Source organism: Melitaea cinxia, chromosome 18 (assembly GCF_905220565.1).
Source record: "Melitaea cinxia chromosome 18, ilMelCinx1.1, whole genome shotgun sequence".
In the NCBI taxonomy this organism is placed as follows: domain Eukaryota; kingdom Metazoa; phylum Arthropoda; class Insecta; order Lepidoptera; family Nymphalidae; genus Melitaea; species Melitaea cinxia.
In genome coordinates, this window is record NC_059411.1 from 1,245,868 (window position 1) to 1,271,973 (window position 26,106).

Consider the following 26,106-nt stretch of genomic DNA (forward strand, 5'->3'; position numbering starts at 1 on the left):
TGTGTAAAATATATTATGCAATAAAACTTTATTGAACAGTTCAGATCATATACATCATATTTTAATTAAACTACAACAACAATATATGTATTGACAAATAATAAAAACCGACACTGACATACCTACGCGGCGCACAAGTACACACGAGTATCATACAAGAGGGACAACAGGTTAATCGAGTAATCGATAGAACCAATCAACCTGCGAACAAACAATCATCTATGCAGATCGTGCGAACCGGCCACCGCCGACCAATTAATATAACGACAATGCACCACATTATAATCGCCGTGCTAGCGCCCTTCGCACCGCCATTGTCTCCGCCAAGTCAAACGTCACTCCGACGTTTGTTTTCGCGGGAATTCAAACGCGTCGTCGTAAATGGTGTTGACACCCTCAAAATGGAGATTATTCATGGATGTTTGCGGGCTTTGTTGGGGTTACGATGAGTTTATGAAATTTATATTGACACGGCCGAGATTATTGAGTCTTTGTTATGAAGGATTTGAATTTCGCTCGCGCGATGTGGGAAAATGGGTCGCGTGCCGGTGACAGATATTAATAATGGAACTTTACGAGCTCGCACCGCAGTTTTGCACCAATGTTTAAACTGTACACTTATTTTACAAATTCGACGCAATAAATATATCTGTATTTTTAAATTATAAACTTTCCTTCGATAAATATCAAAGAATTCCCTGGCGTAGGTTCAAAGAGCAATGTTCACTAATTTGAAGACGGCACTCGAAAATTCAGACAAGGGAAATATTCTTCAATATCAAAGCGACCCTCAAACCGGTGCCGCCGCCGGAGCGTAAAACAAGATGCCAAGTCTAACGAGCTAACCTGAACGCATCTTACGTGTTGCTAGCGGTAAAAATAACAGGAAGTTGTAGGACATGTAGCTCGGGGCGGTCTCCGTGAGCGTTTTATAGGGATATATTGTATTTTATCGTAGGAGGCTCGTGTTCGGTAATTGGATCGGGGCGATGTCATGGCCGGAGGCGTTGTGGTAGCTATTGTAATGTGATTTATGTTGTCTGTCGTTTGCACTCACCCCGCTAGAAACGCCCCATTGTGTTTAGCAGTTGTACGACATTGAGGCAATATAATACAAAATGGTTTAATTTATTTTTAAACGAATAGAATAACCGATGATAACCTTATAAAGGGGTTATAAGACGATGCAAAATACGAAAAACTTTTGTTTAATGATTGAGAAAAAACTTTGTGTAGAAAAGTTTCGTTTATAGTTTTTGATTGAAGTTTTTAGTAAGTAGACAATGTTTACTGGCTAAGATTTTCACTTCCTATCCTTCTTAAAACACAATAGAATTGATGTTCATATGATTTCTTGAATGAATTAAAATACCTCTCGGTATAAATTCGATTTTACAAAACTTCTTTTATCTAACGTATCCTTTCAACATAATTGTGTTAGCTCGAAAACGAAAAATAACCGACTCCAATTACATCGACAAGTAATACAACGCAAGTAGACGAAAAAACAGTCAAGTAGATACGCGCTATCAAAGATAACTCAAAATGTAGTCATCAGATATCGATTTAATTTAAATATAACATGACACTACATGACAAGCATTAACTTTCGATTAAAATAAGAATCATCAAAAACGATAAACCTAGTGAAAAGCTATCCGGTTTAATACAACGTCAGGTGACGAAAAAGCAGTTAAGTAAATACGCATTATTAGATATAGCTCTAAAAGTACTTGTCAGATCTCAATTAAATTTAAATGGGACCACATGACACGCAACATCTTTCAATTAAAATAAAATTCATCAAAATCGGTCCACTCAGTCAAAAGTTTTGATGTGACATACATAAAAAAATACACTCGAATTGAGAACCTCCTCCTTTTTTCTAAGTCGGTTAAATACAAAATATAATGGTAACATTACAACTAAAACGAACGCACCACAACATAAAACACATACACACACACACACAGAAACGTGTAAGTATGTATTTGATATTAAAACGTAATTACACGACTCACCTGTGTAGGGGTTAAATGTATGAGTGAAGCGAGATGCTCCCTCTCGGGCGCCGACAGGTATTTCTGCTGCTTGAACCGTCGCTCCAACTCGTACACCTGCATCAAGGATTCGATTTAAAATAGAAACCGATAACTAGAATATGTCGCATTTTTAGGTGTATTTGTTTCAAATTTCCTTTTATACAAATTTGGCGTTGGCAATAACGAACAAAAAACTATCCAATTTGGTTCATTTATCCGCCAACCCACAGTAGAGCAGCGTGGTGGATTAAGCTTCGATCCTTCTCCTATATGGAGAAAGAGGTCTATGTCCAGCAGTTGGATGTTACTGGCGGAATCGTTGGTGCAGTTGTTCGGACGTTATGTATATAGGTATGTTGGTAATTCTTTTTTATTCATATAAAAGAGAAGATACAAATGTATTAAGAATTAATCCGCTAGCTAAAGTTTGAAAACTTTTTATTGAAAATTTTAAAATTTAAATTCCGAATCTCTTGAATAGATCATTCAACGTAAGTCTACGTAAAGCTCGAAGCCGAGATGGTCTATTGGATCTGACGAATTGCTTCCTAGAGATATAATTCTGAGGTAAGCTCCATACAAATTATGTCAAAAATCTATCGATAGTAAGCAAAATCAGAGACAGATAGATTATTGATAATTGTGTTTGCTCGCAAACGAAAAAAAAACCGACGTCAATTACGTAGACAAGTAGATAATACAACGTAAGTTGACGAAAAAAATTAACAAACGCTAGTGCGTTTTCACTTTTTCGTCTTCACTACGATTATCAAGTGTTCCCCTCGATTCCTCTGGGATTCCATGATCAGATCCTGATTTCTTTATCATGTTACCACACTAGAAATATCTCCTTTCCAACAAAAAAAGAATTATCATATTATATATATATATATATATATACGGCCGAATTGAGTAACCTCCTCCTTTTTTGAAGTCGGTTAAAAACCGTAAAGGCCGTAAAGTCTAGTTCAAATTTATGTTAGCATCGGTGAAATCCCAAAAGGTCTTTGCAATTAATAAGTCATTTATATTTTGTGCAATAAGCGACACGGGAAACCGGCATGATTCGTTGTGTACTTTTATTAATACAGATTTTTACCTACCACGGTCACAACCTACTAGCGTATGGTCCATTACGAGTATTATCAAATAAGCAAATAATACCGTCGCCTGTGAGCGCCTGTAAGACCAGAAGCATCGTAAGCCCGTTGTCTACTCAACCACAGGAACACATCACTACTTGAAAGCAGTATTATTTAGCTGTGATCTTCTGTAAGGTCGAGGTACTGCCCCAGTCGGGCTGCTCTATTTATTGAACAGGAAATTTCCTGCTGTGCCCTACTTCAATTTAGTAAGACTATAAACTATTGGCATTTTGGATGGTTTTGGAGCTTTATCTTTTCTCCTCGGTGGCAGAAAAGGCAGAAATCATCAGTGACAAACGATGGAACACACGACAAACACGTATCTATATACATATTACAAATTATTACAATACTCTACCTAGTATAAGTGCTCGGGGAGTTTACCTCACAATATCTTGATAAATTATATGATAATTTATATTAAGAAAAATAGATAAAGGTAAAATCAGTTAGAATAATAACCTCAATATTCAGCCCTTAAGCGACCGCGATATTATTTTCAACCTCAGTATTTTTTTTATTTTTTTTTGAAATACATACAATAAGGAAAATAGACAATTACCTGATACGTGCGTTTTAAAATTATCTAATCTTTCAAAAGATACTCTTTAAAAATCTTTTATAAAAAATATTTTAAAATTATACGCGTATCTCTAAAAAACGGACCTAAAGTCCCTCTCGAGAAGAAGGGTTACGTATTCAAATTCAAAATTCAGACAACCGGAAGTTATATGTAAGGAAGCGGAAAATATAAAAAAATTATAAACTAATATTAATTATAACCTACGTTAAAAAAATTTTTTTAATGATACCAGTTAATATTCACTGACATATCTCGTGAATATTAAATATCTACTATAGATGTATAAACGTAATCGTATGTACAATATACAACTTAGTTCAACAAGCAACAATATACGTCGACATTAAAATTAATAAATTAATTAAATCTCATCAAACATCTTCACAGAACAGAGCCGAGTATTATGAATATATTACACAAATTATACAATGTGCAAGTAATTAAACATTCCGTTACCTGACGTTAGGTTATAACCCAGCTATTTAATTCCGAAGGGCCCTCCCCCAGCCCCACCCACTTCCGGGGGAGGCTCCGCCCCCGGGGTGAAAGATATGCCACGTTCGCTCCATGTAATTAATTCTATTCCCCGAATCTCCCCCTTATGACACGTACATGGCAACACCTGTTTTATTGTTTCAAATGGTATTGTTTTCTAAAAACTAAGCAGGGTAGCGATTTTGTTGTAACCTTTTTGTTCTGTGAAGATTTTTTTTTTGTAATATATATAAAAGCTGCTATGACTCGGTTCAATAGCATAATTAGAAATATTATTATTATTATATTGCAAGATATTGTATTTAAAAATATTAATGTCTAGCACGTTAGCGTAGTTTAAAGTGACCCTCATTTGTGCACCGGGGGTTGTGGGTTTATTTATTTATGTATGTATGTTTATCGAAAAAAATAGCTATACCTTTAACATAAAGATTTTTTTTTTTTTTTTTATGTCACTAGGTCGGCAAACAAGCGTACGGCTCACCTGATGGTAAGCAATTACCGTAGCTTATAGACGCCTGCAACACCAGAAGCATCGCAAGCGCGTTGCCGACCCAATCCCCAATCCCCCCAGGAGCTCTGGTCACCTTACTCACCAACAGGAACACAATACTGCTTGAAAACAGTATTATTTTGCTGTGATCTTCTGTAAGGTCGAGGTCCCCAGTCGGGCTGCTCCATATTTTGAGCAGGAAATTCCTGCTGTGCCCTACCTCAGTTAAAAAGTTGCTTACCGTAGGGACAGACGACCACGTGTGTATGTTGTAGATATTTATTTATTTATGTATATGCTCGTATATAGGTATAATTAATAGGTACCAGTATAAGGATGTCAATATAAAGTTATTTTTTTTGCCGAATATCGAAAGTAAATAAACGATTTAAATATGTCGTATTAAATTTTGACTACAAAGGGATAAGATAGTTACACTACTACCTTGGAAGTTATAAATCCGACCGATGGCGGGATAGCCATCCAACTGGTGGCTTTAAAATACACAGGCCGAAGACGAGCAGCAACGTCTTCGGTGCGACAAAGCAAGCCCTGCGGTCACCAACCCGACTGCCCAGCGTGGTGACTATGGGCAAAACACATGAGTTCACGCTACTTTTGGCGTGAACTTTTCTAGGCCTATGTCCAGCAGTAGACTGCGATAGGCTGGAGTGATGAACTTTTGACTACATTTCTTCAAGCTTAATAAAACTACGTATCGATAAATACAGTTAAAGTAGACATAATTTTAAAAGATTTCGTTAAAATTAACTTATAAATGGTAAAACAGATTGAGTCAGATGTGAGTGCATTATATTTTAATAACTAGCCATGCCCCGATTTATCCGAATTAGTTTGAGGTAAAAACGTAATAAAATAAAATATAGCCTATAGCCTTCCTCCGTAAATGAGCAACTCCACACATTTTTTTTTTAATTCGACCTAATATATATATATATATATATATATATATATATATATATATATATATATATATATGTATGTTAGTAGTGTGTGTGTATATGTATTATATCTATATGTATCTATGTAAGTGTATGTATTTATACCTGTAAGTATGTAATATATTACAGTCATTTAGCTTTTACGTTATTAATTCTTGCACTGTGTTCCCCGCTATATGACACTCTCTCTCATGAACATTGGTTGACTGGAAGAGATCTCTTCTAGAGATAAGTCCACCTTTGCCATCAACTTTTTGTATAATTTTTCTGTACATTATTTTTAGTGCAATAAAGTATATATAATATTTCCTGAAATTATCGCGCAAACTACTCCTTGTAATATTAGTATAGATTAGATAATATTTGAAATTAGGTAACCTAACTAGTAAGTACAGTTGGTAGGTTACTTCATTGAGACTCGTTCGTCATTCATCAGACTTTAGTCAATATTGCAAACTGTACATATTGTAGAACGAAGAGATGAACTTACTTTTTAATTATGTTCACTTATCATATAAACGACGCCGTGTTTTCGCAACGGTCACAGCATTGGTTTGTGGATGTTGCGCTGGCGATTGCGGGTTCGATCCCCGCACACGCCAAACACTTGTATTGGCCATAGAGATATTTGCCGTGGTCTGGATGTTTGTGCGGTCTTTGTAGGTCACCCCACCGTGCCTCGGAGAGCACATTAAGCCGTCGGTCCCGGTTATTATCATGTACACCTAATAGCGATCTTTACTTATAGTAGGGAATATATCCGCCAACCCGCATTGGAGCAGCATGGTGGATTAAGTTCCGATCCTTCTCCTACATGGAGAAAGATGCCTATGCCCAGCAGTGGGATATTACAGATTGAAGCGTTAGCATACGGGCATTTACTAAACTTTTTTTTAAGCATTATGTATCTATATATAACCTACTGATGATTTTTTTACGTTTTATTTCACTCTATTTATGCACTTTGCATATTACCTACCTACTTACTACGACTACAATCGAAAGAATCTCATTCGTGTATAATGTAACTTTAAAAAAGATACAAAATAAATGGTGATCAAATTGTCATAGATTTCATATCCTCTCATAACTCGGTATTATTATAGTTTACTAGCTGACCTCGCAAACGTTGTTTTGCCATATATGTTATTAACCACCTTAATCCCCCTCTCCCCCTATAACTTAGGGGTATGAAAAATAGATGTTAGCCGATTCTCAGACCTACCCGATATGCACACATCATAAAAATCGGTCCTGCCGTTTCGGAGTATGATAACTAACATTGTGACACGAGAATTTTATATATAAAATTTATGAGGTTTATGAGATTGTTTTCGATAGATGAAAGCAAGAATACTTGGTTATTACACAATTATTAATTCAAGCAAAATACAGCAAGTAAAAATGTAGCAGATTGACTTGGGTTTGCCTTAAATTGCCAACTTAAAAATTATTAAGTTTATTTTATGATTTATTGCTTTTTTGGTATCGCAGGGGAACCCATCTACGGGTGATGTCCAGGATGCAATGATTTACTGCTGCTTTAATACATTTACGTTTTCTCCTTTGATAAACTCATATTTCAAACAAAAGACAGAGGAAAATCAATCTTATCTAAATAAACGGCATCAAAATATAAAAAGAAGTCTATTTTTAACCGACTTCAAAAAAGGAGGAGGTTACTCAATTCGACATAGGTATAGGTATATATTTTTATGTATGTTCGGGGATAACTTTGTCGTTTATAAACCGATTTTGATAATTCTTGTTTTGTTAGAAAGGAGATATCCCAAGTGTTGTAACATGATAAGGAAACCAGGATCTGATGATGGAATCCCAGAGAAATCGAAGGGAACCTTCGAAAATCTTAGTGGCGACTAGTGTGTTTGTTAATTTTTTTCGTCTACTAACGTTATATTACTTGTCGATGTAATTGAAGTCGGTTTTTTTCGTTTACGAGCAAACACATTTATTAGATTGTAAAAATCAAAACTCTTTTGAAATTTAATTCAATACGTCTAATACAATGTTCACAAAACCAGCTAACATTATTATATAGGGAACCCAATTTGAATTCGGAAACGATCACAAAAGTATCAAAACTAACAGGCATATAAACTTAATAACCTACGAGTTTTGCTGCCCTCGGCCCTCGGCAATAAAAATCGCGTTAGTTGCGATCAAACCACCCCTCGAGAACGATAAGGCCACCCATTCACACGACTTTGTAACGAAATATTAAATACTTTTTGAAATTACGTTAAGCACTTTCTGAGTTTTGGTATTAAAAACGATAAATATAAGTTTTTTGTCTTTACGTTTATAATTCTAAAACAAAGTCAAAACTTTAATACGATTCTTTTAATATGCTTATGCTTATTGAATACCATATTACTTTAACCTTAGCAACTAATAACAAAATATCTTTAACGCCTTCGAACATCGCTCCACAGTCTAGAAAATCATATAAATATGGCTTCGAACACTTATTTAATAAAATATTTTCTCTATATAGTATATATTATTAAGCCACATACAAATATGGCGAATAGCGTGCAACTGTACCGAAGCATCGAGAACTTGGAAATATTAACAACAATCATAGAATATGGCTATATATATATATATAAACAGTATATGTATAAAATGATTGATTATTATAGAAAAATGTTAATTAAGTCGTTTTCAATTTCACACTCATCATAGTTTCACAAGTTTTAAATAACTAATTGAACGCAGCGAACGCAGCGCATCTTGAGTGGGCCGAATTAAAACAGGTGAGGTCCCCTATGAAATTTATTTGTAAAATGATCGTCAAACGGCTCCCGTCTGAAGGGTTGGTAAATAAACTCGCTCCGTGTGCGAAATGAACAAAAGTTTTGTCGAATACGAAAACGTGATCAGAATATATTAAAAAGCTGATTTCATTACTTATTATTAGGTACATTGTTTTTTTTTTGTGTACTATGTAGTTATATTCCGCTGTGTGGTTACGGCTGAAAAGAACATAGTCATCCCTTCTCTTTCCGTAGGTGTCGTAAAAGGCGACTAAGGGATAACACAGTTCCCTACTACCTTGGAACTTATAAAGCAGACTGATCGCTGGCGGAATAACCATCCAACTGCTGGCTTTGAAAAATACAACCCGAAGACGGGCAGCAGCGTCTTCAGTGCGACAAAGCCAGCTCTGCCGTCACTAACCCGCCTGCCCAGCGTGGTGACCATGGGCAACACACATGAGTTCGCGCCGTAATGTCTGGCGCGAACTTGGGGAGGCCTATGTCCAGCAGTAGACTGCGATAGGCTGAAGTGAGGTAGTTATATTCCATACATACATACATTGTTATATACATACATAGTACACACACGTCGGTTTAAATCTTACATTCTTCCCTCTAGGCCATCTTATTTACTATGATGATAGGTCGTTAGTGCAATACTTAAGTAGGTATAGCTGGCTGGTACGCCACGGGTGTTCTATCCTCACTCATAATAAGTGTATGTTTTATAGGTCTTACAGATATTGCATTTATAAACTCAGAATACTTAGATACAGGATTTCTTAATACCTTTAACTGTAAAGCGTTTTTTTATATACTAACACGTGGTTCAATAAGTCCCGAGACTAAGTACTAAAAAAAGGTCTTTTTTATAAAATTAATTTTTATTCATCAACATAGTCTCCTCCAAGAGCGATACAGTCCCTCCAACGCTTTTCTAACTTTTCTATCCCATGTGTGTAGAACGATTTGTCTTTGGCTTCAAAATAATTTGCCGTTGCTGCGATAACTTCACTATTTGAGTCAAATTTCTTACCCTGAAGCATTTTTTTGAGGTCTGCAAACAGCCAGTAATCGCTGGGGGCCAAGTCTGGCGAATAAGGGGGACGAGGAAGCAATTCGAAGCCCAATTCGTTAATTTTGGCCATCGTTCTCACGGACTTGTGACAAGGCGCGTTGTCCTGGTGAAACACCACTTTCTTTTTGTTCATGTGAGGCCGTTTATCCGCAATTTCGTACTTCAATCGCTCCAATAAGCACATGTAATAGTCACTATTTATATTTTGCCCCTTTTCAAGGTAGTCGATGAAAAGTATTCCATGCGCATCCCAAAATATAGACGCCATAACCTTACCGGCCGATTTCTGAGTCTTTGGACGCTTCGGGCGGCTTTCACCAGCCGCTCTCCACTCCGCTGCCTGCCAATTGGATTCCGGAGTGAAATGGTATATCCAGGTTTCATCCATTGTTACATGCCGACGTAAAAAATCCTTTTTATTATGATTCATCAGCGCCAAACATCGCTCTGAATCATTGATATGTTGTTCCTTTTGATTAGTTGTAAGCAAACGCGGCACCCACTTAGATAAAAGCTTTTTCATGGCCAAATTTTTATGTAAAATAGTGAAAACACTACCAGCTGAAATCTTCACTATCTCGGCTATCTCTCGCACTTTTACCTTCCGATCTTCCAATACGATTTTGAGGACTTGGTTAATATTTTGTTGAGTCACTGCTTCATTTGGACGACCTGAGCGTTCCCCATCATTGGTGTCCTGCGACCGCGTTTGAAGTCGGCATACCACCGACAAATGGTTGCTTTAGAGGGAGCTGATCCTGCATAACATTTTATAAGCCATTGCTGTGCTTCAACGGTATTTTTTCCCATTAAAAAACAATGTTTTATCAACACGCGAAACTCGTTTTTTTCCATTGTATCGAAATTACAACCGTAGCGTCACTTAAATGTTTCAAAATCAATAATTTTATTGTTCCATTTTTAAAAATTTGACACATATTCTTGTATTGATAGCCAGTACTTTTTAAAAATCAAAAGAGTTTTTAATATATGCGCCATTTCCAGGTTAGTCTCGGGACTTATTGAACGATCTAGTATATTTTATTCTATTATAAGAAAAATTGCAGCGAAAATGTGGGCGCAAAACTTCTGAATCATTGCACCAAATTAGGTTATTTTTTTATTCTTGGGTTCTTTGTTGCTGGTAAAAAGTTAGTACAAAGTTTGTGGAAAGAAAATTTAATATAATCACGGAAAAAAGTATGACGATACGAAATCGAAAGTGTCAGCTAGTTAACTATAAATATCTTACCTGTGCTTGTGTGAACAACACTCTTCGTTTGCGCCTCTGCGCAAGGGGAAACTGCATGGGCTTAGCGTCCGGTCCAGCGCAGGCTGCCAGTCCTCCCATGTTGTTGACGTGACCCATCCCGCTCGAAGTCGAGGTCATGAGCCTGGAAACTAAAACAACCGCTCAGGTACGTAGTATTGGCTCATAATACCTACTACCCATAATTACGGTATTAGTTACCTATTTGGTCTTGGTTTTCTTAACTTACTCCTAAGTTATGCTACCCGTCTTTAACTGACTCCAAATATTTATATGTAATTGTCTCCTCATACCTAGTGACTTGGCTATGTAGCTTAGTTAAGTCATCTCTTAACATTTGAGAAATGCAAGCCTATTTCAAACTTAAATATGACATAAAGTAGGACATAAGCGCCAACTTAGGAAACGTGGATGATGCTAAAGTTCATGCTAATCTGGACAAGACTGTCCTAACGCAATCCTAACAGGAGCCGGCTTTAATATTATCAGCATAAAAGAAGAAGATGATATATTTAAACATTTAAATAGTAGATCAATTGAATATGAGGATAAATACGGAGTTCGGCCCATATTAGAAGGCATCGAAAAATTCAAATAAGAATTGTTACGGTTATTATAAATAAATTTATTTATTAATAAAAATTATTGTGATTTTAGCCAATCTAATAATGATCATACCATATCGAATTCAGCTAATATAAAAACATATATCTATATATAAAATTATATTATAGACATATATATATAATATATAATATTACAAGGTGTAAGTGAAAAGTGTGAAAAAAGGGCTATTCGCGGCATTTACGATCTAGGAGCTCGAATCTCACTGTGGGATATTTTTCAAAAGGTAGATATATTAAAAATCGTGTCGCAATATATGTATAACAATATTATCTATATTAACCAGAATATTCATTGTTTTAAAATAAATAGTATTAATCGCATTGTAGACAGGAGAAGGAATAACAAAATTGTAACTGCAAGTTTCCGACTGAGAAAAGTAAACGTTTCCTTTCTGGGTTATGGTATTCGCATGTATAATAAAATCCCACACACAATTTTGGAATTACGTCAACATAAATTTAAAGATTTTACAAAAGTTTTCATTTGTAAAATGACGATTCGAATGTGCAAATTGATTTTGATTTTGTGTAAAAATTCATAAATTTGTATGCAAATTAAAAATATGACAGCATAGCCAGCGTAAAATTTAAAAAGTTAATAATTATTGCAATTGAGGCCAGTTATGTTTCGAAAATACACAAAAATATTTTAAATAAACAAAAATGTCTGTGTGTCACTCGCCTTATGACTCGTAAAAAGTCTTGATTGCTAGGACTTTTCTTTGAACCTTACTTTGGTCATTCACCGTCCATCTAGGTCGTCTGCCTAAAACTTTAAATGCAGCAAGTGAAAGGCGAATAAGTCGATGTTTTGAGCGTCTGAATATGATACATTACGTATATTCTTAAACAAAATAAACTGATTTGATGTAACTCATCGAGGTAAGTAATTCATTATTAAAGACTTTTGGTTCGGTGAATAAAGTCTGCCTCGAAATATTTTTCACAAAATTTATTATAAATAGTTGTAGTAATAGTAGATATCTTATAATCGACATTATCATTGCCATCATGATCAATTAGATAATATAAACACATCTTATAATCAATATTTTATGTAATTATCATAATACCTAATTAAGTTATACTTATTTCAAGAAATTATTTATCGAAATGATGGATTTTGAATTATTCTTAGAGATGAGATGGAGTTCACTGCTTTTACCGATCATATGAATAGTTAAGTGAGAAAGTTCATTTTAAATAAAAATGTATTCAAAAGAATCACTTTACACAACATAGAAATATTTGTGATTAAAAGAAAAAGTATGATGTATAAAAACAATTTATACTTATATAATGACATCAAAAAGTTTTTATACATTTCGATACACATCAACCTATCTACATTTAACAATCTGTGAACAAAAAAAGACAATGTACTTTAATTGTTTAACTCTACGTATAAATAAAAAACTACCGCATCGCTTAATGTTTTAATTACATTGTCACAAATCTACCTACCTATTATCAGTGGTAGAAAAAAAATTAATAACGACGCTGGATTAAACTCCTCGCGCTGGCAACATTAAGTGCGCCGCCATGCCGCCGTGCCGCCATGCCGCCATGGCATTCTCGCTAATGACACTAGACTTCACGGTTTTATTTTAGTTACTTTTAAAGATAAAAAATAGGTTTGTTTATTTTGTGCGTGTTCATGTCTCATCTATGGTTGAGGGGTTAATGCTATTCGGCTTTATAACATTTTGAATTAGTTATGTATATATTTGTTTATATTATATACTCTAACATTGATCAGATCATTTGTTTCAATTATGGGGACTATTAGTTAATAAGTCTCTAATATTTAATAGTCTTATATTAAACTTGGGCGCAATAAATTTTAACTTTATTCGTAGATTTAATCTTACCTACTACAGTCTGGATACAATCTAAGGACAGTATAAATTCTCCGTAAATTTCCCATAAACTGTCGTTTTTTTTTTCTTTCTTGATTATGATAACTATAACAATGAAATATTCTTTAAAAGACTGGAAGATAATAGAAGAAGCAACATTGGAAGCTTATTGTTTTTTAATGTTTACACGAATTTCACTCATTATAACGAAACAACTTTTTCAGACAATTTTTTATCGCGGTATGTTAGGTTTTTTACATGCCCGACGTTTCGGATACCTTACAGCAACCATGCTCAGGGGAGAACTTCCGACGTCCAAAAAATCTAAAAAAACCGCGATAAAATCCGAAAATTTGTTACGTTATAATGGAAGCTTATTATTTGATATGAATATCCATTATTTAATTGTTACGGTTTGAATGCCACGAGCAAGTACGACTATGATTCAGCTTGTAAAAGAGAAGAGAAAATTGACTTGAGCAAAGTAAATTTAATATATTTCGTATGTTTCTAAGAATGTACAGAGGTATTCTGATAAAGAAAATGCATCGAGTTATATCGACAAATACATAGCAAATCAAATATTTGTAAAGACTGTAAGTACTCGTAAAGAATAACATCAAAAGATCATGGCAAATGGTAAAAATTATGATTTCAGAGAACAAATAAATATAAAAAGTTGGTAATAAAAACACAGACCACACTTTGTTATACAAGAAAGAAAGTACTTCAATCGGAAAGAAAACTTATTATTTATCGAAGTAAAGAAACTGTAGATTTCCCAGATAGTAGCAGTAGTAAAATGGACAAAAGTAGTGGACAATAGTAAATGGAATTCCAATCGGTGTAATTTATTCAGGACAATCAAAATTTTATGCGATAACCCATCAAATACAAAATTACAATTACTACGACTATTTGATTTAATTGTAGTAAATACTTATATATCCTAAAGATTATGTATATTTAGGTATAAATTTACTTTATCTGAAAATCCACTGCAGTAATGAGACGAGAAACCCAAAAGTACCTAATTGGTAATTTTGGTAATATAAGCTTCTTTCTTCCGAGCGGAGGGCTCATTCTATACCCAAGTACCAGCAATATTTATATAAATTCACGTGTAACTAACATATTCTACAAAACAGTTGTAATTTTACAAAGTCGAAATATCAATCTTAGAAGATGCAATAGTTACTTCTCATATTTATGTCCAGGTTATGATTATGTAAACAACCTGCATCTTAAAGTAACTGCAATATTCGTACATTTGATGAATTAGCCAATTTCGGTATTAAAAGTCACCTCTTGAATAAATGGATCCATGTTTTTCTTATAAAGCAAAGAATTTTGTATTTGATCTATACTTTTGCACATCAATTGACGAGATCGTAGTATGGGAGTAACCGATGGTGTTGAATGCATTAAACTTATTCTAATGGTAATGTTGTAAAGGCAAAATGTCTAAAGTAAGCGATTTGATTGTGTTAATTGCAATGGCAAAATTGTAGGGGTTTTCAAGATCAACGTACTACAAGAGTTTTGATAACCGATCTACTTTTGAAAAATATTACTAAAATTCGAGTTCAAATACACTAGCGTACTTCGAGCTTGAATTCTTACTCTATATAATGATATAGAGTAAGAATACATCATAAAGTATTGCCTATTTCGGGTCCTAAGCCAAAACAAGCATATCAATCATTCAGCTGTGGAGCAAAGTTGAGTATTGAACACCACTCCTCCTTAAAAGAAGAAATGGTTCTCAGCAGTTGCATGTCTACTGTGCAAGTAAATGATGCTGTTGCATTACTTATTTACAATTAGTTTTCAAAACAGAATGGACCGTTTGTTAGATTAAAAATTCTACCAAGTTTCTCCCCGATTCTTCATAGAAGTCTTTACTTTATATTTAAATTATTCAAAACAATTTTCATCAATATTTCGAACATGCATTTTTTTCGTGTGTAAATCTGGAACAACTGCAAAAACTCAATAAAGAAAACCCTTTAAAAACAACGCATGTTTAAAAATTCCGAACATCGTAATATCGACATATCTTTCGTGCATTATTTTATTGTAACGTCGGCAGTTGCGAGGAGCCCGCACACCAATATTCCACACATTATGCTCCGTCGAATTCACCGCTCATTCTATTTACACAACACTCCACCATCGAAAAGGGTCTTTCAATAAAATATAACTCCCCATTCTGTCTTACTTACGTTGCCATTGTCCGATCTCCGTGTGTTTTGCCTGCATTATACGATATCGTTGCTTTGCATCGATGAAAAAAAAAATTAAGCTAGTTCTCTCGTTCAGAACTCCTTTGTGGAAATGTCAATGCGCCACCGGACATTTTGTTATCGGTTTTAAATCTTTTTGATGGATATTTAATTGAAATGTTGCGCTGTTTACGGTTTATTTTTAAATGGTTTCATTTGAAAGCGTTTTAATATTAAGTAAGTTAATAGAATTTTGGTCTATTCATTTAAAATTTATTTATTTGCAAAAAAAAAATGCATATAATGTAATTTACAATGAAACTAAATTTTCAAGACACATTCACAAGACTCCGGTGTTATGGAAAGTGTGAGTATAATATGTGTGAATAAAAATAATGGTATTATTTACGGGTGCAGTGTAAATAATAGCGGAGAGAAATGTCAAAACTAAATTAAAAAAAATATGGAATTGGCTTCGACGAGTGAAAGGAAAAAAAATAACTGAAATATTTCCTTGAAAGTGAATTCTGTAGCAAAAGCCATCGTATAAAAATATGTATTAGGCAAAAAAATCATAAAAGCTATTGTCAAAGTTCAACTTTAAAAATATGTAATTGTTGATTGCCACTATGGATAAATTAAATTGAATTGCAAAATCTGAATTTTGAAAATCTCATCAATCATCAAAAATGCAATTTTGAGCTGTTTTTTGTCAATACCTAAAAAATTTCTGTTGTGTGGTTACGGCAGCAAAGAATATAGCCACCCTATCTCTTCCCGTGGGTGTCGTATGAGGCGACTAAGGGATGACACGGTTCAACTACTACCTTGGAACATAAAAAGCCGACCGATGGTGGGATAACCATCCAACTGCTGGTTTTGAAATACACAGGCCGAAGACGGGCAGCAGCGTCTTAGGTGCAACAAAGCCAGCCCTGTGGTCACCAACCCGCCTGCCCAGCGTGGTGGCTATGGGCAAGACATATGAGTTCACGCCATTTTTGGCGCAAACTTGTGGAGGCCTATGTCCAGCAGTGGACTGTGATAGGCTGAAATGATGTTGATGATGATGAAAAATTTTCAAATTTTTATGATCACATAATATTTTTTAAACTTAAAACATGGTTTTTATTATGTGCATTTCTAATGTTTTTGAGTTCGTCTGGAACTTTTCGACACTAGCATACACTCCGAGCACTTTATTCACGTGTCATGGAAAATATACCGAACTTTTTTTATCCCGGTCAATTATAGTATCCCAAAATAATCCCAATCGTGTCTATGGACTCGGAGGTTCTTAGATTACCGTCCACGACCCTCCGAGTGCGTTTGATGACCGCTCAATTGGCGTGAAATTGGCCGAGGCGCGAGGGACACGAGTGCAGCTGACGGCTACCGACCGATAATTAGCGGATCCGTGACGACTGAGGAATTTTTAATGGGAACAATTGATATTTTTGTAATATATGTATTGAATTTTAACTGAGGATGTATTTATTTAAGAGTTATTGCGAATACAGAAATAGTTGCTACATGAAAGGAACAGAGCTGTAACGAATTTTGAGTCTAACTTGGGTTTACCGATCTCAGCAGAATCTCACAATCCGAATCTGTGGAAGTTATATTATAAGCAATAATTCATATATTAAATCATTATGTGGTTTGTAAAAAGACGTTTCAAACGTGCATTTGAAGCCTACTTGATTATAAAATATTTTGATTTTAGTTGTATCTAATTGTTCCGCTTCAGAACAGACTTCTTGCTCTTATCTATAGACGGAGGCTTGGCGATCAATCAGCTACTCAACTGTAGGTTAGTGAATAGCTTCCCCACCAAAAGATACCTATGTTTAGTTTATCATTGTCAGGTTTTTAATCATAACCTAGATCAATAAGTTTTGGTGCTCCTTGAGGCACAGCGACAGAGCCACTTACTTTCAATAGAGAATCGAACAGAGGCGGTTTCAGTGAAATTTTCACACTCTTCTTTAAATTTTTTGAATTCTTAATATTAGGTATAGCTTATTAAACTTTTGTTTATACTTAATTTTATATCTTTTAAACTTTCATATCCTAAGAGGTGACATTGGAATGCAACCCTTAGGATATATAAGTAAAAGTCTAAAATCCTTCCTTTTTAAACACCTGCCTGTTCACTTGTGTAAGGCTGTGTGTACATATGGGCCGTTTATATGTAAATATTTAAAATTTTCTCAACACTTATCGATAGCCGTATCGAGTAACCTTGAAAAAAAAATTAAAGAAAAATGAAAATTTGAAGTAGGTTTCAACACAAGTAGCAACATTTAGGTCTATCTAAAAAAATGTATAAAACGTATATTTCGCAACGGTATAATTCCTATATTTGGAACTCCCAAACAATGTTGGCTATTGTAGTGTATCGGAAAATAGATATTAATAATAAACATCGTTCTGACAGACGAAAATAATTCCACTAAAATAATTTATAATGTCGTGTATTGTGAAATAAGCTATTCAAATTGCTTTAAGAGCGTAGTCGAATGAAGTGATATTTATATCAGATTCTTTGATTTGATTAATCCTCCAAACTACTCTACGTTGCTCTGGTTACATAAAGGCTATTTCTGCCTCTTCTTTTCTTTCAATGCTATTCTTTAGCCATACTTTCGCACTAATTTTGAGGTAGTTGAGACTTGGACTTTGACACTTGGACTTTGGACGTTGACACTGAAATTTGCGGACGCGGTCCGTCAATGTTTTTTTTTGGACAGCGTTCTCACTTAAAATAAATCACTCCAATATACCATTCTATTGTTGATTGAAATTGGTTTATTAGGTACTTTTTAACCGACTTCAAAAAAAGAAGGAAGTTACTCAATTCGACGATATATATATATATATATATATATATCGTCGAATTGAGTAACTATATATATATATATATATATATATATTTCTTTTCTTTATTTCTTATTCAGGGATAACTTCGTCGTTTATGAACCGATTTTGATAATTATTCTTTTGTTGGAAAGGAAATATCACTAGTGTAGTACCATGATATTACACCAGAATCTGATAATGGGATCCCAGAGAAATCGAGGGAAACTCGATAATCCGCATAACTTTTTACTGGGTGTACCGATTTTGATAATTTTTAATTTAATCGAAAGCCGATGTTTAATCATGTGGTTACATTTAAATTTCATCGAGATTTGATTACAACTTTTCGAGTAATCTTTGATAATGCGTATTTACTTGACTATTTTTTCGTCTACCTACGTAGTATGTATTACTTGTCAATTTAATTGAAGTCGGTTGTTTTTCGTTTGCCTGCAAACACAATTTTAGGGTATCAATTACAAGCAAAAAAAAATCTGTTTTATTTATAATATTATTATAGATAGACTAGAGAAAGCCAGGACATAATACATTCATAAAACACATAGCTACCGTTTAAACGGTAAGCCAATTATCTACAATGTAAAGTCCACTTACACAGTTACACACAGAGTCCGCTAGATTCATCAACGCAGATGAGTCTTAAGAAAACATTGAAATTACTCTGAATTAGCAAAACAGGAATGTCGTATGCTTAATGTTTATCAACATAGCTAACATTGCCGCCCTGGTCGGCGCGGGATCGCCGGTCGCCTGAACCAATATTTACGTTCATCTAATGGATTCGCAACAAGATCCCTTGCTGAGATGAACGGGAGTACGTTTTCATAATGATATTGCTTATCTGTGTATTTAAAAAATTGTTAAATTTTACGATATTTTTTTAATTCCCATTTAAATGTATGTAATAAGTCCAATTAACTGCAAATTTTATTGGCGAAAATTCCAATTTCGTGAAAATTTCGAGACAAAAAGGTAAATGTGTGTGCTAAGTTTCATAACAATCAGTTCTGTATTATTCGCATGAAAGAGTATCAACATACATTTATTGATCCTCACAAACTTACGCATTTATAGTATGTAAGTGGGATTAGGATTATTATACTGTTGAGTTTGCTGCTAGTTTTTGTCAGAAAAAATCTACATTCTGAATTGGTGGTAGCTTCACATGAAAATAAAGAACTAATTAAATAATATTCTATAGTTTGTAAAATGTGAGTCAAAAGTGCTATTAGTTGTGTACTAATTAAGAAAGTTTAATTTAGTTGATTGGTTTATTCTATAATGAAACAACTTTTTCTGATTTTATCGCGGCTTACTAGGTATTTTATATCACCGACGTTTTGGATACTTTACAGCAACCTTGGTCACGGGAGGACTTTTATTCTAATTGCGGTAAACGGTAAACATCAGTGCATCTAAAATAACTTGTAACTATGTTGGTACCTAAAATGTGATCGATTTAAAGTTTATTGCAATAGTTGAAATTTATAATATATTTTTAGTAGAACATTTTGTACAAAAATAACACAATTGTTTATTTTAAAGTAGCAATAATTTCGACAAAAGCATTAATCGTATTAAAAATCTACAACAGGCGTATCTAACGCGGTCGATCCCCAGCGTGAATGTTGCCAGCGCTAAATAAACGCGCCTGGCAAATTGTGCGTGAATAAACATTGGGAATAATAGCTGTATTGTGTTACGATCACTCCCCCGGCGGGGAACACCGGGATGATATCTTCTGATCGGGAAACGAGAGCGTTCGCTATCTAAATATTATCTAGTGACATGATTTTTTTTATTGGTACACAATTTTGTTCGGATGACGCGCAAAAAATGCTTTTGTAAGATTTTCAAAAGGTGGTTCTATTTGATAGCTATTGACGTACACTTTAAAATTAATTTTGTCGGTAATTGTCAAGATTTATAGCCACTAACTTTTACTTAAATTAGATTTAAAAAATATTTTTTTTCAATGATGTAACACTGTAATTAAAAGTTTGTCCGTGTAAAATTGACCGAGGAAATGCGAACAGACGGCCGCCATTTCCCCCGGTGTTGCACGGTAAAGAAAGATAAACTGTGCCCGCCTGCCGGTGACGCGTCCACTCGCCGCATTAGGCGCGCTTCATGAAAACTAAGTGTGTCACACACTTATTTTTTCCCCGCAGCGGTTTTAATTTCAGATAGCTGACCGCTCCGAGTGTTTGTGAAGCTTTGATGTAGCACATCGTACAGGTAGCGAGGTGATTAATGAAAATGTCACATTTTTATTTAAAAAATGTCAATAAAAATTGCACATCACTTGATTTTGCTGTAGGTTTCTGTATACCTTTTTGGTCGTAATATGATCAGGTTTTAAAAGGAATTACTTTGTATTACTAGCATTAAGAGTTAAAAATTATGGCTTTTACTAAAATCCATTGACAAACATAGAATTAGTATATCGCTTTATGAAAGTCGCTTTCAGTCGCAAATTCTCATTATTGAAAAGGATTTTATACTTCAAGAAAGCATGCTGCTTATAACTAATTTGCGCTTTGCAGAAGTATTTTTTTTTATAGTTAGATATGTTTTCCCTGTTTCTCTGTACCCTAGATGGTTTCCCACATAGGCTTAATCTACAAATGGTCGCCAACACTGTCAATCAGATTTGCTTAACGATCATAAATACGTTAGGTATTATAAAAATAAAATCAGGTCCTAATCTAATACCCAAAATTGAGTGTAACGTACAGTCCTACGAAATAAAAAGTTATTACAGCTCCCAAGTATTAAAAAAAACCACCCAAATTCGAAATAACTCCTGGGAATCGGTCACGGATAACAGAAACACTTGTAAATATATGAAATAAGTGTCATTTCGAAATATGATACAAGAATTTCGAAGTATTTATGTATATATCACCTTGAGTTAGAAATAATTTCGAGTCGAGTCGAATGCATCGAGCACGCTATTTGCGGACGTGAGACCTTCTGTTTACCCAGCCAAGACTCTAGTGGTGGACAAACAGAGGACCGATCGTACGGAATTGCTTATTTTGTCTCTGCCTACACGAATCCCTTTTAACAGACTACAGGTACGGTATTCTGTGAGAGTTCGATACAATATAATCGGTACGTTTTCGGACTACGGAGAAATATTTACTTATCTAAATTGTTACGAATGTCGCTCGTTTCATGTTTTGCAATTAATTTTGTTAGTTTGAGTTTATTTTGAAATGATTCAAAAATATGGAGATATATGTTTCACCTAGCGTGATGGATTCAGGTCTGATCGTTCTCCTACATGGGGATAGAGGCCTATGCCCAGTAGTGAGATATAAAAGGCTGAAGCGTATGTTTCACCTGTTTAAGTGTTCAATATTATGTCATAATTATAAAATAAATATTAAAATATCTTTATCAAACAATTAAAGACAGAGATTTCGTATCAAGTATGACAGAATAGTTCTCTTAAATGGTTTAGTATGATGGACCTACCAACCAACTACCGACGACTTCCACCGTACATCTAAATATTATTTAGTGACGTAATTCTTTCAAGTGCGTGTTTTTTTAACACGGCAAGTTTAGTTTCGTTCTTTTAATATTCGAGTGGTCATCACTGAGTGTGAGCATGGCTAATTAACATGTATTTTGTGCGTGTCAATATTTTTTCGATATAACAATTAGTTTTTGTAATTATTGCAACTCTACTACGTTAATTGCTTTGTCTTGCATTTAGGTCAAGGTCTGTTATTAAGATAATTATGTATTTAGATATTAAGAATTAAAATATGTTAAATCTTCTGTCTGATGTGACTTTTTCTGTTAAAAAGTGTAAGAAAATCGTTATATTATTAATAAGAACTTTCTCGCTACACATTTTTTTTTAAGTACGACACTCGTAAGTATTACACGTAAATGAAATAAATTCATAATTTAAAATTAAACGGTGCTACCCTGGATTTGATCACGCAACGATATACTTCTATTTATATCACTTATCTACTGGTATATACACACCACCTATTAAGTATAAATAGTTTGCTAAAAACGGCTCACAATTTTTGACAGTTAATACACCTATTTAATAAATATAAAATAAAATCGTTTACTGGATTATGACCAGAAATTATTTTAAAATCTAAGACAATACGACTAAAAATACCTAACAATAAATCTAAACTATATTAAAAAAATGTTAAGTTACATAATTTAATGACATGAGAAAAGTAACGGACTAATATTAAAGTTTTAATTTTTTTTTTAATAACAACACTACAACTATCAATCAAGTAGGCAATAAAGATAAATAAAACTACCCTCACGCACACCTGCACGCAACAAACCAATTAATACCGGATTTATTTGATCGTTTGTGTCAAACGTCACTCACGGCTCGTTTCCCACCTAATTTCCATCCGCCATCTTTGTTTTCATCTCGAGTGGCATGGACAACTTATTGTTATTTGCCGACCGTTATTTGAACTTTCTCTATGACTACTGGGTTTTCGAATTTAGATTAAGTTTCAGAGTTTCTTTGATTTGTAGGTTCTCCTATTGTCTATAGAGAGGCATGGGTCAGTGTCGTCTTAAATCGAGTGCACTTTTGAAATTAGTTTGCAGTGAATAATCAATTTGTAGTTAGGAATATTGAGTGTTCAGAAAATGCTCGGATTATTTATGAAATTCGTTGCAAAAAGATAGTTTTATCGAATTAAATAAAATGTGATAAAATACTGAAAGAATAAATTTATTTAATATGTTTTGAATTAAATGGAAGAAATATTTCTACGGATACTTTTTTTTAAATTATAAATACATGATACAACTTTTTATTTATCTTGACTACCCACAATACAATTTTGTATCTAAATACGTTACTAAATTTAAACAAAAAAAAAAATATCCATAAAATTCTTTAATATAATGTCACCTGTGTCACCTTATGGGAACTGTATTATAAATTCGCTTGTTTTGCTTTACGTTGTTTTGTCAAGTTCAACATAAATATACTTTAATGGGGAATGATTGGCCTGTAATTGGCATGCTTAATATATTTTTAACTATTTATACGAATAATATTAATTTGAAAATTTTGTATGTTTGTTTGTTTAAACGCGCTAATATAATAAAAAAAAATTTTCGTTTTGGATAGTCCATATATATTAGTAGGTGTATACGTTTTTTAATAAAATTTAAGAAACAAGTATTTTCAAATTTGTTTAATTTTATAATAGTTTTTTACTAGAATAACTGTACCTATTTACCTATCTACCTAGCTATAGGTTTCACAGTTTTTTTAAAGCAATACCGCGCAGTATCTTGCCTTTTGACCTTTCGTATATTTAGTTTCGGGTAGTACATAAGAATAGCTAAACTTTCAACTTTCATTATGTAAATAAAACAAATATAATTTTAAATTAAATAATAACGATTCAAAGTGCTTTTAAAGCCTATATAAATAAAGAAATATTAGATCTACAGTATCATTTTTTTTATTTAATCTGTTCCAATATTACTCGTACTAACGTATAATATTATATTTAATCTATAGTAAACTATATCTATAGTAAACTATATCTATAGTCAATCAGTATCGTTCAACCAGTATCGTTCATCTTAGCCTTGACTTTAAACGGTAGTCATCCGGGTAGGCTTGTACAAATAGTGGGTCTGTGCACCTGTGCCTACTGCTCCCGACCTCTCAAGTTCCGTAAAGATAGCTGATACCGCATATTTTGACGACGGGTGTAGCTGTAGTACGGTGACTGAATTTAATCTTATCGTATACGGATTCGATATCCGCTCATAACAAATTTTTATAAAGGTCATAAGATGTTTATCGTGATATACCTACCTAAGTATTTGTGTTTATTTTTCGCGTTCTAGGATTACTGACACTGAGAAATGGAACTGAATGAGATAAAATTTGTATGTCTGCGTTAGTATCTTCACCGTCTTTTACTACTTTCATGACAGAAATGACGTTGTTTTAGCGACGGAATGATTTTTTAATAAATAACGCATTTCTTCGTGTATTCTCCATTCTACGTGACATTGGCGATATCATCTGTGCTCATTTTGCACTATTGAAAGTCATTAACCCTATATATTTAAACATTTAACTTAAACATTACACCAACAACTATATATAAACAAAGGAAGCTATGAAAATTCATAGACAACTAAGTATATTTTTTAAGTTATATTTTAAAATAATATTGTCTATGAACAAACATTTAAAAAAATGCCAAAAAAATGTAGCTGTATTTTTTTCTTTTAATTTGCATTTTACTTTCTTCTTGACGTTATAATGCATATATATAAAATGCAAACTTCATAAATATACAGTTTAAAAATAGCTCGGATTAAAGCGTTCGTTTGCTAGTGTAAGGTTACTAAGAGGCCCCGTCGGCCGGCGAGCACGCCGTCGCACGCATCGCTTTTTTAATGTTTTGTCAGAGGCTAATGGTGTTGACTTGTGAGGCTTAATCTTGCAATTTGAGACACTTAATAAAATATAAATGCATTTTTAAATGCTACGTTACAAAAAAAGTTATTACATTTCCAACATATAAACAATAGTAGGTAGGTACACATTACAAATAAACTTTTAAAAAATTTCGCCTCTAAAACTAAAGAAACTTGATATTTATATGTAATAATCATTTATTATCGCTTTATAAATTTAAAAGTAGACACAATGATGTCATTACCAAATGAATCATCGGCTTAAGCACAATAAGCTTAACCATTAGTCTGTAAAAAGCACAAAAAAAAAATTACCTGACAAGATAAATTAACCTGACAAGATAAAGTTTAGCAATGGTTGTGTATTATTGAAATTTTAGCTAATATTAAATATAATTTAAAGTAGATACAAAACGTAATTCAACATTAGGAAGTTTAATACAGCTACAGCGGCATAAGGTACGATTTAATTATAATAGGCGGGCATGATGCGCGCGCATTTATTGACGCGGACCGCCATTTTGAGCGGGCGGAGTGGAGGAAATTACGCGCTATTTTGTCTGTTTAGTGTTTACACTTATATTGTAATGGAATTATGAATAACTGAAATGTCTATTTCGTATGTATGTCAAAGGGGTTTTAAGTTGCTTTATTGTTTAAATAAAATCTAGTAAAGCAGAAGAGAGTTTTCGTATAGTAGGTACCTATATACTATATAATTTATGTATAATATACTGTATGTTGTGCAGGTACATTTTACATGAGTTATACTTATTTACTTTTGAAAATTAATCAATGAGTTCACGTTAAAGTTTCTTTTCGATATTATACATTAGAAATTAAGGAATAATGTTATTGATTACACAATTACATTGGTAATTACCTACAACTTACAAGTCTTCGGGAGCTTGTCTATACGCTGAACTCTACTATTACGTACTTAGTTACTTTTGGTATATTACATTTAAAATTACCTTATTTACTTACCTTATTATTACTTTATTATTTATTTATTTACTTTAGGTATTTGTTACTTTAATTAATAGATCATCTATATAAGTCCTACTCATACCTCTATCTATACCTACCTGCTAATGTTATAAAACTGAAAAGTTTGTTTAAATGCGCTAATTTCAGGAACTGTAGGTTCGAATTAAAAATTATTTTTGAGTTATTTCGCCCATATACCGAGGAAGGTTATAAGCT

The 26,106-nt window shown here is 33.6% G+C and overlaps 1 protein-coding gene across 1 annotated transcript in view; it reads right to left on the minus strand.

Annotated features, from left to right (window-relative positions):
- The window catches only part of LOC123662285 (thyroid transcription factor 1-like), a 59,870-nt gene that overhangs the window by 20,337 nt on the left and 13,427 nt on the right, over positions 1–26,106 (minus strand). The window contains exons 3-4 of the mRNA XM_045597146.1: positions 10,831–10,979; positions 2,022–2,117 (exon numbers count right to left, since the gene is read on the minus strand). Coding sequence (XP_045453102.1) covers positions 2,022–2,117; positions 10,831–10,979 — 245 coding nt within the window. The remainder of the gene's footprint in view (positions 1–2,021; positions 2,118–10,830; positions 10,980–26,106) is intronic.